This window comes from Tachypleus tridentatus, chromosome 2 (genome assembly GCF_004210375.1).
Source record: "Tachypleus tridentatus isolate NWPU-2018 chromosome 2, ASM421037v1, whole genome shotgun sequence".
NCBI lineage: Eukaryota > Metazoa > Arthropoda > Merostomata > Xiphosura > Limulidae > Tachypleus > Tachypleus tridentatus.
The window spans coordinates 93,250,031-93,268,012 of NC_134826.1; the positions used below are offsets into that span (position 1 = coordinate 93,250,031).

General features: G+C 30.9%; 1 protein-coding gene across 4 annotated transcripts in view; it reads left to right on the forward strand.

Annotated features, from left to right (window-relative positions):
- The window catches only part of LOC143244563 (vacuole membrane protein 1-like), a 32,834-nt gene extending 19,617 nt beyond the window's left edge, over positions 1–13,217 (forward strand). For 2 of the 4 annotated variants that reach the window (XM_076489488.1, XM_076489487.1), the window contains exons 9-12: positions 640–720; positions 1,018–1,196; positions 3,187–3,289; positions 3,607–4,127. In XM_076489488.1, the coding sequence (XP_076345603.1) occupies positions 640–720; positions 1,018–1,196; positions 3,187–3,289; positions 3,607–3,759 (516 nt within the window). In that variant the 3' untranslated portion in view covers positions 3,760–4,127. Of the gene's footprint in view, positions 1–639; positions 721–1,017; positions 1,197–3,186; positions 3,290–3,606; positions 4,128–4,760 lie in introns of those variants that run through there. The other 2 variants (XR_013025205.1, XM_076489489.1) reach the window with 2 other exon arrangements.
- Positions 13,218–17,982: the final 4,765 nt, after the last annotated feature.

Consider the following 17,982-nt stretch of genomic DNA (forward strand, 5'->3'; position numbering starts at 1 on the left):
AAAGATTGAGAAGGTGGAAATAAGATATATAGTATTAAAAGGACACTTAAAATACAAAACCCAAAATAAATTGAGAAGAGTATTGATAAAACATATTATTTGAGGTATATAATATAAATTAATAAGTATACAATAAACATGTAAAATTCATGTTTTAATTTAATTTTCTACAAGCTTTTAACTTGTAGAAGACAGGAAAAAACATTTATATGTTTAAATTTAAACTTGCAAAACACTAAATGAAGATGCAGAGTTCACCCATTTATTATGTAGTTCTTAATTTGAAACAATTGTTTTGATTTATAAATAATGTAACCAGATACTTTTATTGTAATACCTTTTGATTTATCAGAGAAGCTATTTTTCAATGGAAAAATAAAGTTTAGCATGCTACCAACCTTCAAATTGTCCTTGGGTTTCTTTTCTAATATTCCATTTTTGATACATAATAAGATGTGTGCATCTGTAACTTGTATAACATTATCCAAGAAAGTTTTACAGTTTTTGTGTGTGTGTGAGTAATATTTGTCAAACAGGAATAATAGTCTTTCCTCATTAATTCAAAGATTTCAGAATTCACACATTTTTGAAAGTAATAATATCAATTTTTTTCTTTCCTTTTTTTCTCTCCATCTCCAGTCTGCTTTAGATAAAGCTAAACTAGCAGTTGAGAAGTTAGTGAAGAAAGTTGGATTTTTTGGCATTCTTGCTTGTGCATCAGTAAGTAAAAAACTGAAACGTTGTGAAACACTACACTTTATGATAATTAAAAAAAAAATCCATAATAGAAAACTTATTATGTGTGGAAGTTTCGACTTTTTCTTTTTTTGTTAACTTTTTGTTGTTTATGTTCCCTACTTCTTGTCCAACCTGATTCATGTCATTTATTGCAGTAGTTAAAAATCTTATTTGTGAACACTGATTAAATGGCATTCAGCTTACAGAGAACTGTTCTCTACTCTGATGAAGGTACTTTGTTTTATTTATATTTACTTAATTACTTGTTTCTCTTTTCAGATCCCCAATCCCTTATTTGACTTAGCAGGTATAACCTGTGGACATTTTTTGGTGCCATTTTGGACATTTTTTGGTGCCACATTGATTGGAAAAGCTATCATCAAAATGCATATTCAGAAACTTTTTGTCATCATTGCATTTAATGAACATCAGGTGGAGAATTTAGTCAGTAAACTGAAGTAAGTCATTAGTATTAGTGTACTAACTGATGTAATTCATATGTATTCATTCTGAAATTACTGACTTGATATTGCATCATATTAAGTAATTTTATGCTTTTGACAGTTGGAACACTCACTGTAAAAATCTGACTAAAGATACTGGTTAGCATTGCTCATTTCTTATGTAAAGTTTATAAAATGACCCCAGCAGTAATCGATGGATGTATACTTTCTTTGTGTGCTGCTATAGGGCTTATGACATTATTTATGTTCAGATGTGTGCATTGTGCTGTTGAATCTAAGAGATATACTAACCTTTGTGCTGTTGAATCTGAGAGATATACTAACCTTCTTTTTCTATATCCCTGCATGGATGTGTTTGCATGAGCTATGCAAATTGTGCATAACAGAGGAACTCCAGGATTTTCAAAAGTAATTTGACTACTACATATTTTCAACATTTCATCAAGATTTTGAACACATTCTGAGGCTTCCTTGACATTCGCTGCTTTACTTCTTCAGAATGTATTGTTATTTAGCCATAATAAACCTGAAAAAAAAGAAGAAAAATGATCAAATATGCTTATACTTGTATAAGAAATATCAGAGAAGCCTCAAGATTTATCACAACTATGTTTTACTTACCTGTAATATTTTCGTGTATCAAGATGAGTAAATTATATAAGTGAAAGAAGTAGTCCTAAAAATGTTTAGCAGTTGACTTGTAAAAGATGAAAGAATACATCATAGAATAAAGAATTCTACTATCAAATTGTAAAAAAAAATAATTTTAGTAGCTGTGAAACTATGTAGCAAAATGATATAATTGTAATAAAATTACCAAAAACAGTTGCTGCAAAGGGAATAAATACTGCTACTGCAGTAAAGAAGTTAACTGCAATATTGATAGCATTTTTGCTCAAATGTTTTGTGGCACAAAACAACAATAATTATTTATATGAGACTTTCTATTCCTATAATAGTCATAAAATATAGTGAAGGTAATTTGTAAAATAAAATACAATAAATATATATAACATCTATGTTAAAAAACTTAAACAAAAACGTCAATAGCTCATCAATTTGGACAGTGTCATCATTTCCATTATTCATTGCCAAATTATTTAGACAAATATGTTAAATAATGGATGGGGTCCATATGGACACCATGGTAAGTTGTTTTTATTTAGTTATTATTTGACTTTTTTATATAAATTATATAAAATTGAAGAGAACCAGGCATGGTAATTAAAAATGCTGTATGTCCTGTGATTTGATAAAGTTAACAACATTTAAAGACATATCTCTGTGGCTGACATTTTTCAGTGTATACGCTACACCTTTTCTTTCAATGATGGGTTCATAGAATTACTCGCACTTTCTCCCATTCATGCTGTGGTTACATGATTCACTTTGGGAACAAGAAAACCATCTTGCTGATTTGCCAGTTCTTGTAAACAATAGTAAAATTAAAACTCAAAGATTAATAAACAGATAGGTACTACTCAAATAAAAATGATGTTCTGTTATTAATTATCACCAAAATATAAAATTTTAATGTTAGACTTAAGTAAACTTGACAATAATTAAGGTTATCTTGCTTAAACTGATTCATATCCTAATAATTGTTGTGAATGAAAACTGATGATGTGTACACAGACACACACACACACACACACACACATATAGCTCCTGTACTACTTGTGTATCTGTTGTATCCTAGTAGTCATAATGAGCCCTGATATTAGGTGAAAGGCTTCATCGGTTACAGATATGACAGATGTAACATGGAACACGTTTTGATATATCTTCCTTTGCTACCACTCATAGATTCTTAGAATTAAATTTACAAAACAAGCTGTGTATCAACATATAAACAAATCATTATGAGATTTTTGGTAAATTTGCATTATAACAAGATATGCCTGGATTTTTTTTAGCAAGTTTTTTGTCATTGAATCTGAAATTAAAGATGGTTTTAACAGTGCATTTTATTTTTGTCCATCAGGTACATCCCCTATACTGGGAAATACCTCCAAGCACCATTTAAAGAGTTGTTAGTGAAACAAAAATCCAAACTCCATCGTAAAGTAGGAAGTCCTGTGCAACAAGTAACAACTTCTTTTACTTCTTTTATTCATTAATTTATCTGATAATTTGATATCACCTATTAAATTTTGATACATGAAAATAAGAAGTTTCTAAGATTGAGTTATTTAGTATTTTTTATAAATATTACTGATATTTTTTGTGTTTTAAAATTTATATATTTTTTGTACAATTATTTAAACAATCCTTTCTTGTGTTATATTGGACTAAAGGAAATTATTTTTTTACCATGAAATATTATTTATTAAAACACAAAATATATTGCATGGCACTGAATTTATTTAAATATATTTGTACTGTTGTTTTGTTGTCTGCTTAGGAAAGTAGTTGGTTGTCTTGGATGTTTGAAAAGTTTGTAGTCCTGATGATCGCCTACTTTGTCTTGTCGATTGTTAACTCTATGGCTCAGAGCAACCACAAGCGACAGTGTAAAAAACAAGCTCAAACATCCCAGAAAGTGGCTCTTGACTAGGGAGGAGTGTTGCTCTCTCGTGGGTTTTTTCCCCTTTATCATTTAGCACTCACATTTGGAGAACTGAGAAGTGAACATTTTTTTGGCAACAGTGCCATCTGTTGAATCAAAGGAACATTTAGTCTGTTAGCTAATTGATATAGATGATAAACTGGAGAAAACATTTCTAAAATACTGTATATTAGAACATGGACACCATTAGAAACTAGCTGAGAAATAGTTAAAGTCAGATATGTTAATGTGATGCAGTAAAACTCAGAGACCTGTGAATGATTGAGAATACAAACATAAAATGTATATATGGAAACATGAAGTTTTATAACAGGAAAGAAAGGGTTAAAACATAATAATTTAATAGTTTAGATTACATTATCACTGATGAAAACATTTGTTGTTTACTTCATGTGGCTGATTTGTTTTTTATATTGAAGGATGTAAATTGTATTATATCAAACATTTAAATGTTTTGTTTTTATTCAATTTTATCTATGTTTCTGAAAATAAAATACAGATGAAAAAAGTTAGGAGGAAGTGCTACAATGTATAACAAGTTTTCTTCTAAGATGTTAATGAAAACAAAAATTGCAGTTTTCATCAATATCTTTTTCCAGTCTTCTAGATGTTTTTTAATCCTGAGAAGGGATAAGTTAACTTCTATTTACCTTATTCAACATACTTTTAGTACCATTGGACATTCTTTTTTTTTTTTTTTCACCCATGTAAATAAACAAACTCATTGTTAGAATATAAATTCAAATGTATTTGAGTAAATGAAAGTTTTTGATCGAAGTAAGACATTTGTTAAGATATAACCAGTTAAACTTATAGATCTAGAGATACCTATAATAAAGAGGAATCATTTTTAAACATTCATATACATACTTATGAAACATAAGATGTTGATATGTCTTGCCTGATTTTAAGAATTGTGTTTTTAAAATGTTGTATTTTATGAAGTAAAATTATCTCTTTATATATACAGATTTTCTGTTTTTCTTAAGAGTTGGCCATAATGCTTGACTGGAAATACAGGTTGTTGTTATGATTGGGAGTAATTATACAGGTAACTTCTTTTTTTTTTGTGACTAAACCTACTTGACAATATAAGAAATCTAAGTGTGATCTTGTTAGGCTGTAAGATGAGTTTTACTTACTGGAACAAGTGGAAAATGTGGTTTTGTGAAGGTTTAGCATTCATGTAAATAGTCTCATCCTAAAATTACTGTCTGCTGTTGCAGATGTCCAGTTTCACATTCCTTTTAATTTTCTGCCATAATCTCTGTTTAAAGCCTGTGGTGTTGGTGTTTCTATCATTTAAGTGATTCTACCTTTAACTGGTGTTCTACTAAAGTTTTGTAAATGTGTTAAAGCATGTATCTTGGTGCCTCTAGTTTGGCTGGCACAATGGCAATACAAGATTGTGTGAGCATTATTTGGGATTTAAAAAGTTTTATTTTATAAAAATGTAGATAATAGTTTGGAGTTATCAAAAATTGAATTATAAGTCCATTATATTATTAAGAGAGAAGAAGCAAGAAGAAAATAAAAATCAAGGATAAGTTAAATTAATCCTTGGACCTTCATTACTTGTGAAAGTAGGGTTGTGTTATCAAGGTTAACATTAACCTTAGATCAAATAATTTAGAATGTCTGAGATTAATAAAAACTTTCTTCTTTAATCACTAGCAAACACATAAAAAAAGTTGTGATAAATTTCACAAAAGGTAACCCATTTTTTCAAGTTCTTCTGGTAACATAGTTATTGTTTTGTGTATATATTTTTTCTGTATATCTTTTGATTAAATGGTGTTACATTTTTGACTTGCATGCAATTCTCAGTATAACAGTCATGGGAGAAACTTTTTTTGTTTCTCGTGTTTCTTTTTTAATCTTTTTTTCGTAAATTGATATTGTTGTATGAGGAGATTGTAACTTGCATGTAAATGTGAACCAAGGCTATAACTTTCTGTTGTTGATTATTTATAGCTGAATTACTAGATATTATGTTATTGTCTTTGTTTTTCTTTCTTTTTGTCAGGAAACAAATATATACCGTTTTGTTGCACATCTTTCTAGGGTTTAGATTGTTCAGTATGTTTCAAGAGGTGATGTTATGGTTTTCTTTTTTTTATTTTGTTGTTAGTGATACTAATTTGTTAGGATTAGTATACTTTTGTATTGTTTATATTCAGTAAGAAGCTCAATTGATGTGAGATCTAGGTGTAATTTGTGTTATTTAGGCCTGATTGATACCTACCTGAGGGTTTAAAGTCAGAACATGGCTTGAAAATAGTTATTAGGAAGAATGTTAATTAATTAAGTTTCGTAATTCAGTTATTAAAGTCATGTAATCTAAAATGTAGTATACATGTGCTGATACTTACAACTTTAATGATCTAAACAAGCCTTAACAACTGCAAGAAAAACACTGCATATTCATGATAATTCACTTTGTTAACCTGAAGATGACCTACGAAGATCAAAACATTGTTCTATGCTTTATTAGTAAATGTTAATACCAATACCAGCTGCTCTGATATACAAAAACACTGCATATATTAGAAAGATCACCAGATAATAGATAATGGATTCCTGCCACTATGTGTGTTCTACTTCTGCAGTTGCCTTAAAAACCCAGGGCACATCTTATGTCCCACATTATAACCTGTGCTCTGGTAATTATTATAATATATGCAACATCTTTGTTGTAATTGTTAGGGTTTACTTAGATAACCAAAATGATTTTTTTCAAAATGTCCCATAGACATTCAAATCAATCTGACTACAAGAACAGAAATTTTACTAGCAACATGTTTTTTTACAAAGGATCTAAAGATTTTTGTTTCAAAGATAAAGCTTTGAGTGCAGACCTGGTTGATTCAGCAACCACAAGTGCATCTTCTGAAATATTTTTTCTTTACTGAAATAGTTCTGAAGTATCTATATTTTTCCTTCACCAGTTCTACTTTCAAGTATCTTCTCATAACAACTGGCACAAGATCCATTGTCATTTTGTGTTTAATACATATGTATATATATTTTTAATCTCATGAAAATACATTTAATTTATACACATATATATGTACATATATACTTCCTTATATCATCAGCTCTACTTTCAAGTATCTTTTCATAAAGACCTGAATGAGATTTACCATCTTCTGATATATATGTTCATACTTTTTTCCATCACTAGCTATGCAACAACAGTGCATGGCTGTGAGTTAACTTATTTTTTCATCCCTGAAGAGGAATAAAAAAGTAACCAGGTGTAGTCAGAAACATGTTTCTCTTCACCCAACCATGTGGTTAAGAATTATAGGATATGTGATTTTAGAGTTTTCTTGATTTGTTGTGATTTGAAGATTATATTATTTTCATTGATCAAGGAGAAGAAAGGAGTTGGGAGAAGCTGTGAAGACATTACTGAAGGTTGGGAGGAATCATAGAAAGGGAACTTTGATAGGTTATTTCTTGACTGATGGAGAAAGATGTGCTGTTGCAGAAAGGAGAACAGGGAAATGCAGGCTGTTTAACTCCCCAGTGGCACAATGGTATGTCTGCAGACTTACAACACTAAAAACTGAGTTTGAATACCCATGGTTGGCAGAGCAGAGATAGCCCATTGTGTAACTTTATGCTCAATTCAAGACTACAGCAGGCTGTGTATGACTGCTTCTGTTTAACTAGAAAACCATATTATTCTGGATAGAGGGATTTAGAGATAATTGACTTACAGATTATTGTTTAAGCTTACATTATCTAAACTTACATTGACTTAGGATGGTCCTTTACAGGGCTGGGATTTGTGGATCCTATCTTAGTTAGAAATTTTGCTGTGAGAAGAAATGGGAGTACCCAGAGAAAATCCACTTTCACAGCCAGGGCACCAAATAAAATTACCCTGACCATGTCTGGAAGATGCTGTGGAAAAAAAACACAAGGATTAATATTCATGTGCATTTAAATGCATGAAACTATCTAAAAACAGCTAGACAGAAGTAGTTGTCATGTATCTAGGTAAGTTTGGGTCGGTGGTGGGCTTGGCTGCTGGCAGTCCTGGTCTGATCAAGCATAAGGATGACTTATTTTAAATGGTTATGATGCTGCAATGGTTCATGGAGGTTTCAGACTCAGCTAGTGGGGTTTCGGGTGTCTGTGGCTTCTTGACAAATTGCGTTTGTTTTCTGAAATAATCATTGGTCTGGATCATTTGGTTTTTCTTGGAGATTCTTGTTTGAGTTTCCTGGCATACTAGGAAGAAGGTGTCAGTGGAATTAGAGGCATTGCACTTTGTAATTTGGAGATATGAAGTATGGGTCTTGTGTGATGTTTTTGTGATTACTGTTGTTTGCGTGTTCTTGTCGTTTCTGTTTAGGGTGACTTGGAGATTAGTTTGATGATGGTCATAAGCTGTTTACTGGCTTGGGATATACAGAGAGAACTCTTGCTTGGTTTTGAAGACAAAGTCTTGATTGGGTGGCAGTATGGTATGGGTGTTCTGGTCTAAAATGAAAGAGGTGAAAAGAACAATCATTTGAAATGATGTAGTTTGTAATAGTTTTATAAGTAGTTACCACTTTGATAAAGTGGGCAATTTGACCTATTTATTTGGGTAGTGGATTCTGTGGACAGTGTGCAGTTTGGTATGGTTTTTCAGAGTTTGTTGAATTTCTTCTGGCTTGATGGAAGTGTGAATTCCCCTGAGAAAAGCAGAAAAAAATGTCAGCATTCCAGGGCTCACATAAGTAGATGAGGTCAGTCTGGGTAGAGGGCTGGAGGAAGATTCTGCCTTAATGAAGGGCCCTAGTCTTGGTAGGGTTGATGTTTACACCCGACTTGGATTTGTTGACGAAGGAGACTATTTGTCACAGAGAGAAGTTCGGGGTAGTCCATCAAGGATTACTGGTGAGATTGGCTGGGTGAAGAAACATCATAGCAAGAGGAGAAAAACCATTAGCTATGCCTCCAAGTACCACCTTATATTAACTCACACAGATCCACCATTTTACAGGTAAAAGATGAATTTGTGGTTTTTCCACTTAAAACCACAGCAGAAACTTTAAAAATGGAAGTGCTACACATGAGATAAACTACAGCTGAATGAATAACATATTCTAGTCTTTTAGCTCATTTATCATCTTTCAAACATGGCACTGATTTGTGTTTAGAAGAGTTTAATCTTAAAGGACTTCAGAATAGGTTCCTATTGTTCTATAATCATTTTATCCACATCATTTAGGCTTACTTGTATAGCAATTGAATCCAAAACAAAATTAAATTTTAGAAAAGCTATAATTTCTTGCTGATGAGAATTTGAAGTGATGAATGAAGATCAGTGGCAGACATTTCAACATTATTACAATAAACGTTTAGCAGCTTTTTCAACTGAATTGTGAATTGGAAATGTCAGTGGAGGGAGAAAGAAACATAGAAAGATGGGATGGACAGTGGTATATTAAACGTTGGTGCCACTAGTAATGATGCACAAGACCATAGTATATGGAGAAGGAAGATTCAAGCTGCTGACCTCATATCACAATGATATTAGGGTCATAAAAAGAGGAAGACAACAGGCTACATATACTTGTATTAGCCAACACTTTAGAACCAGGATCTTTCACACTTTTATAAATTTTTCTTTTTACATCTGTGCCCCGCTGGTGCAGCTGTAAGTCTACAGATTTACAATGCTAAAATCAGGGGTTTGATTCCCTTCTGCAGACTCAGCTTATAGCCCAATGTGATTTTGGTCTAAAAACACACACACACTTTACACCTATGGTTATGTATAGTCCATCAGGTTCTTCATATTGAAGCCATCATTATATAGACTTCTCAAATTTGTAACCAATAATTTCTGATGATTCTTGCCTAAGGCAAAATGTTTTGCAACTATCTAGTAGCTATTTCATTGTGGGAGGCTGAATAATGTCTCTTGTGAAGGTCTGGTTGTTTTTTACCATATACTATAGTTACTTGCTTCATCAGCTGATTATGGAGTGCTGTTCATAATTCATCAGCCGATAAACAGGATCTCTTTGACTATAGATAGAAAAATCTCTTTGCTATAACATATTCTAGAAACATTGCTTTGAAAGTCTGAGATAATGAGTCGCATGATCTGTATCAATTGTTTCATGAAGACCAAATTACTTCTGCTTTTAACACATCTACTGGAAATTTATATGTAAGTTCAAAAGTATTTTCCAAGATGTTTAACGATGTTAGTTGATCACTTGATGTTTTTGTTTTTTTTATTATTTCAAAATGCTTTAAAGACATACTGTTTATAGTGTTGATTCACCACTATTTATCACATTTTAGGTTACTAACTTTGGAAAACAATTAGTCCAATGCTAATACAGAGGATCTTTGTTTACACCATTTTTATTAATGTCCTATTACTATCTTGTTTTTGTTTTTCTCATGACATATATTGATTTTTGAAACCAATCTCAAATTAAGAAGAAACAAATTCTAACTTCTTATGTATGCTGTTGCAGAAAAAAAAATATTTGCACTAAGCAGCTTATGTTTATTAAAGCACTATTTTACTAAATGTCTGGAGTATAAAATGTAACTACAAGCATATCACCATTCTGTTTACAGATATTATAATACATGTGTAAATGCTCACCTTTAAAGCTGTTGATGAGAAAATTGATTTATGTGTCACTGACTGAAACTGCATCATGATCATCAGGAAGTTTATGTAAATAATTAGAAAAATAAATCAGTAGGTACTTGACATATGTATAAGAAATTACGATATTTTCAAACAAATTTATTATCTTATTACTGAATTGCTGTTCACCTCTTCAACACCTATTGTTAGTATATGAAAATTAATTTTGAGTTCAGTAAAACCTTGTCTCAGATCTAAAACCCTAGATAAGCGCAGGTTTATGGGGAATGGTTCTCCATGATCATTACCAACAACTAAGCCAAATCAAATACTATTATTGCTTAGGGAATTCAGTGTTATGAAAAAAATGTATGTATAAGCCACATTCATTAGAATACTTAATATTATTTCTTTGTGCATTTTTGTAATAATTATGAAAAAAAGGTTAGAAGATATAGAAAAATGTATTATACTTTACCATCTGTACTGTTACACTACTCTGTGAGTCATCAATTTTTAAGTGATTTTCAGTATTGAAGCCATAGTAGTTTTAAAGTAACTCAGTTTTTTAAGCCCATTAAATATGTATGTTTTATTGATAATTCAGGAAGCACCTTCTAATACTTATCTGTGCTTGAAATATTATTTATTATTATACAGTTTGTTGTGTATTTGTGCTATGCTTAAAGGTTTGCTAGACTACCCTTCAGGGAACACTGATTAGTCCTGCACTAAAGCCCAGGATTTCAAAACTGATGAGATGTTTTCACGTCTATGCATTACCACTGAATATCCTCCCACTTTAAGCTGTATGTTCATTACAATAGTAACCGTCAATCCTTAGCATGGGTGAGTGTTAGAGTGTTGCTGAGTAGTTGTCTTCCCTTTGGTCAGTAGTTCAAAATTAGTAACAGTGGCTTTGCCATAAATAAAAAATAAAATGCAAATGGCCTTGACTAACCATGCCAAAATTATTATAAAAATATTCTGACAGTTAACCCTAAAATATATTATTTCACATTGAAAACCAAGACCACCTCAGAACTGTAGGTTTAAGTCTATCAGCTGTCTTAGATCTGCTAAGAGTTAAACATGAATAAGATAAATCTCCACAAATCTTGCAGATTCTGAATACAGTTACTCAGTATAACCTACATATTCAGTACCATCTCTTTTAATTTAACATAGCATAACAAAGTTATGAATACCCACAAAGGTTTTCTTCATTATAGGTTTGAAGAATGTTGGTTGTGCATACTCCCATTTAATTATGGTTATGTATGTATTATATAGTTCAAATAGATGATTAAAGGGTATTATTGGTAGTCTTGGATGAGTGTCATGTAAAACAGCAGTTAAAACATACCAAATCCCAGATTAAATCTCTGGATATTTCCTAGAATGCTTTATTTATAACTTATGACTAAATTATTTTAGAAAAGTGTTTTTAAAATTATATTTATTTATGCATTTTAATTTATTTTAACCATTAAACAGTGGCCATCATCAATTGATGCTGCTACATACAACATTCCCACTGTTTAAGGGTTAATGTTGTATAAATATCCTTATTTGTATAAAATATAGAGGTTTTTAACACTCATTATGTAACCGAATTTTAGGTTGACAAATGAAAAACTGGTTCCTGACATTTTGTTGTCTTACATCATTTATTTTCAATATTCTAAAAGCCCATCCATCTTGCTGATTAAAGTCAATGATAGAATTGTATTCATAAGCTTTTGCCACCTTTTTTAGAAAATTAAATACATTTAATTGTTTCCTATACTGTTTGATAAAAAGGAAATGGCCTCCCAGTGCCATAGTGCTATAAAGTAGGTTTCAATACTCTTGGAAGGCAAAGCACAGATAACCCATTCAATAGCTTTGTGCTTAACTACAAACAAATAAGAAAGAATTATTATTACTAGATGATAAAAATGTGAAAACTGATGCAGGTAGAAAAATATATGATGTAGTCTACAGTAAAAACACTGAGTCTTAGAAAAGTTTCAAGAAACTGCAAAGCTACAAAGCATTTAGAATAAATTCTTTAAAAAAACTGAAAAAAAGGTGTTTTATGATTGTGAAACACTTGACTAGATTGTATGAAATAAAAAAGTCTCTTAAGGAGATGAAACCTGGATGTTTTTGAGAAATGGGGGTGGGGTTGACTGTGGAATTTGTATGTCATAGTTTAAAGCTACATAATAGGCTATCTGTGCTTTGTACATTTGAGGGAGTTGAACCCCAGATTTTAGAGTTGTAAGACCATAAACTTATCACCAACTCATTGAGGGAACTATTCTACAAGAAACGAGCATTGTATAGCTAAGATTTCTTGGTTATGTCTCACACTGAAATATATTTGGTATCAAAACATTTTGTACTTTTATTTTTTATTAATTTCAGTTTTATTGTTAGAAAATGTAAAGACTTTTATATCTTTGCATCAGAATTTCTATAGTCTGCTGCTTATTTCTACAGATAGAGAACTGTAACCAAAGAAAGAAGTGAGATTTGATTTTTGTGATCTACTCTATTGTATTTTTTCAATATACTAGAAAGACTTCAATGATATTTTAAATTTTATACAATTATTTATAACATTTCCTTGACTTAGATTTGACGTCCTTGACAATTTTATGATTTTTCATGGTCAAGGTAATGCACAAAGTGCATTTTCCAAGGTTGTGAATTTGAATTTTGTGTTCTGATGTAAAATATATGAAAGAAAACTATTGCCTAATGTTCATATTATTTATTGGTATATGGAAACTGCATTCCCAATATTTCTCTTCACGTCTGTTTTGATTTTAATAAACCTGAAGATGAATTTTGTATGTAATGTTATTATTTTGTGGCAACACTACTTCAGAAAACAAACAAAACTTACTATTATTTATATTAACTAAACTCATTGAAATTTATACCACTGCTGTAATGAGACTAGGATAAAATATTATTATAAAAACACATGGAGCTATGAACAAATATTATTATAAAAACAGACTAATGAAATGCTGTAAAAAATACACAGCTCACATAAAGCATTATTTAAAAATGTATTTTAGTATTTACACAAGTCATCAACTATTTAATTACATAATTTAATATTTTTAGGCTGTTATTTCACAATGAAAATACTGGGTTTGTAAATGTGATCTTTGCTCAGACAAACCCAGAAATAATTTACACTTAAGAAAAATTATTTTTGTAAAAAAGAAATAAAATTTAATTCTGTATTTGAATTTAATGAAAAATTAATCAAAGCCAAGTTTAAAATTATTAACAGAAATAAAAATCATTGCTCTGATTTAATTTTTCATTGAATTCACACAAAAGTAAATAATTCTTATAAAGCCAAAATAATCGTCACTTATGTTTTAACAGTTTAATATTAATTTCTCAGTTAAACAAAATCTTATTTTGTCTCCTGGAAATTCATGGTAAGTCTGTGTGCTCATTGCAATTTTTTAAAAATCAGATATTGATATGCATGTTAGTCAAAGTACAGATGACCCATTTTGTAGTTTTGTGTTTTACTACAAATAGTTTATTTGTTATGTTTTGTAATGTTTTTATAAACTATAGTTACATTCAGAAATAATTTTATAAAGCATAACATTGTGCTATGATAACTTGATGGCCTATTAAGATCGAAACATTGTTCTCTGCTTATCAATAAAAGTGTTAATACCCATATCGGCCATTTTGAGATACAAAATCCTGAACTCATAGTAACTTGTACAAGTATTTATGCTCTATGGAGTAGATACAGGGCCAAAGTAATGCTCACTGTTACTGTTTACAACCTTTACCTGAATACAAAGAGTAGTACTTGTTTATGATCTTTCAACATTCAGTTAACAAGTATAATAAAATGCATAAAAAATAGCTGCATAAAAATTTAGAAAACTTTACTTGAACAAATCTTATAAAAGTTATATCCTAAATTAATTATAGAAAGAAGAAAATCATGAAAATTTCAATCATTATAACCAGGGCTGCTGAGAGCTACTCCAGATACCAGAGAAGGATAGAAAAGGATATCATCCACAATTCTCTTTAGGATATCCTTCCATTTGGCTGCTTTTGAAAAAAATAAAATATGCTGAACTTACAATCAACACAGACATTTGTTCCAAAATGTTTCTCAAACTTGCACCACTCATTATAACATTTCTTATGATGAACATTACTCTCATGACCTGGGAGTTTTTCATAAAGTTTCTTACAGTCTCTTGTTAGCAGCCAGACTTTTGCTGATGTAATTTAGAGTTAGCCTAATATTAATACAAACTAGCCAGACATATTTACTGTATTCACCATTTTGTGACAAAAACATTAGAAAAGAACTTTGAAAGGAAAATTTTTATGGAGTTGTTAGAGACCTGGCTCTAACAAATAGTTCAAGGTTTTCAGCATATACGTTCGTATCATGTAAGATACAACATTGAAGCCATTGAACTGATGTGGCTTTTCAAAAACATTTCCTGAGCGTTTTCCTCCAATAATGATTACATCTGGTTGTGAATAGTCAGTTTGCTCTTTCTGTAACAGAACATGCTATGAGATTGTCATTGTTATTCATACTTGTATAATTTGACATTTTATCATGCTCAGTCAATTTATTTGAAGTAACAGCACTTGCTTCAGTGTAATTTCTAACATCAGATACTGAATGGAAAGTTTGGGCTGATCTTTCTTTTCTTTTCAAATCCAACAACACAGAGACTGCCTTCTTAAAAGAAAAAAAAAAAAAAAAGATATTTTCAAGTCATCAACATATAGTGAAACAGCAAGCTAAATTTCTAGGTGTACATATCTGAAAACACTATTCGAAAAATTTTACAAGTGAATAGTAGTAATAACTGTATTGAAGATTCAATTATTTTCACTCTTCTTGTGGCAGAAAAAGTTGTTAATGAAAAAATACAGTATAGGTATGAATATATGTATATCACAATACATACATGTAATATTCGTATTTTTTATAAATAATAAACTACACTATCTTTGTTATTTTAACAAGAATATCTGAAACCTATTAATAAAGAGAACGTTCATTTTAAATGCAACTGAACCAGTTTCTACTTTCCACGAGGCAGTGGTCTGCTGGCCTGCTATTGGCAACATGATGTCCAGGAAAAATGCTGAACCCCCTCACTTCAGGTAGAGTGTGTACCATCATCTTTTGTATACCTACATTTAAAATTAAAATGAACCTCGTTATTATAAAAAACGTGGTTTCTAAACGTAAATAATAGACAAGGTTTTTACATTAGATAACTTTAATGTCTTAGTTTGCTAAGAAGATATTTAAATATCTTAAACTCACCTTTATATGACAATCGCGAAGTTCTCTAAATCTTATGTCTTTGAAAATGTACCTACCACTCTTTTTTTGATGTACAAAGATTAAACTACGTTGCTATTATATATATCGTGGGAATATCCACGACCCATATTAGAGCTAAAAGAACATCGACGAGTGGCAGAACTTTAGTAATTGTATTTTTTCTTCAACCTTAATTCATGCTACACCAAGGGCAAAAGCCACTGTGGCTAAAACTATAGTAACAGTTCCTTTCAGAAACATTGAAAGACGATCATGAGTAAGCCAACAAAAAGAAAAACAATGAGGTCCACAACATCATCATCAACAATTAACAGTAAGGCTAGTATAGTTGGCCTTTTCATACGCAATAACAGCAAATATTATCAAAGTTATCATCTTCAATTAACAGCACTAAGAATGAAATAGCCAAATTCAGCCCTAAATCTCAGGCAGAGCCATGGATTGCTGTCTAAACCGCCTGTCTTAAAGAAATAAGCCCAAAAAGTAAAAACAAAATACCCCAGGAAATAGATATTTTAAACAAATCAACACACAAAAAAAACCAGTAATTTTGAATATAAGTACGGCGAAGTTTCACTATAAACTGACGTGGAAAACATCACACAAAACGAACACAAAAACAACACCATACACAAAACAATATAAATTAAAAAGGTTTTAATTTATTATAGTATCAAGGGAAAAACTAATAAAAACGAAAAAATAACATTCGCATATAGACATGTCAAACGCCTAGACAACACAACAGACACTCAACACCACCGAAACCTTCGATCATAATTGAAGGTATTTCTTGCTCATACAGACAGCCATAACTAGCTAAAGAAATAAATGAATGTAAAACAAATGTGAATATTACATAAATTAATTGACCAGCGAATGGCAGCATCCTAATACAGTTTGCTGACCCCAAGAATCTTAACGTCCTCTTGCAAAAATCGCCCAGTGTTGTCTTCCAACTTGGAAACATTACAATACACTTAGCAAGAAAGCGTCTACAGGACAGGGCCTTAGTTTTCAAAGGCATATACTACACTATAAATAATGAACAGGTTAAAGAGGTATTGACCGACATTAACATTTCACATAACAAAGTTAAAAGAATGGCTTCACAAAGAACACAAACTCAGTAAAGGTATAAACCAAAAATACATACATTATACGAGAGCAAATTAAGTTACCGACTATTTATTATTTTTAATTACTTGTTCCCACCCACCCTCTTTTTCAAACAATTTTATTGAAGTAGGTCGATAAGTGAACGTTTGTTTTATTTTTATAATTTAATGGTAGCATATATTGTTAATATCATATCAGTTTTGTCAATTTCTATAATTTTGGATTAGACAGGGGGCCAGTGAAACCGAAATGATTATTCCAGGACAGTACAGGTACCTTAAAGTGCTGGACCGACGTTAAGTGGATTTTTCAGAACCCATGTCTTTCAACTTTACTCCTACCCAATGTATGTGCATATAAAATATTCTATCATATGCAAGGGTCATGTCGATTGCCAGGAAGGATATTATACAGTTATTATGCTTGTTACACAAAAACTTGATAAATTTAATATTAATTTACATTATTGTTTATTTATTTGTAATGAAACTGTTTTGAAAGAAAGGTTTGTGAGAAACAACAACAAAAAGTCACAAACGAATTTGTGCTGTTATCTAGCGATGAGAAATGAAAACTGGTATTTATAAAACAGAAATAATATGCTTATAAACGGAACTCACTGCTAAATAGTAACTTTCTTTTTATTATTTCCCCACAAAAATATGTGTGATAAAAAAACAGAATAATATTACTGTTAAATATTATAAAACACTCGATAATGACAATTAGGTGCTCACATAAGGCTATAACTCAACTTTAGCAGTTATTTGTAAGCATCATAGAGTACTAGACTGAATGTGACAACCATTTTTTTTATCTAAAACATTTAGCTGAGACTTGTCTCTCACATTGTAAAACTAAAGTGTCTGTTGAGTTTAAACTACTGTTACACATTTCTCTACCCTGATGAAATAGATTCTGTACAATATAAAACACAAATACATTCAAATCGTGACTTCAACATAAAGGTTGCTAATTGGTTGCTGGGGATGTTTATCAATGGGTTGGGGTCTTATAGAATTCACTACCACCAAAACTAGCTTTATGTTCAATAATCAAACCTATCTACAAATAAATGGCCTAAATGTGGAGAATCCCGTGTCACCAGTTCTAG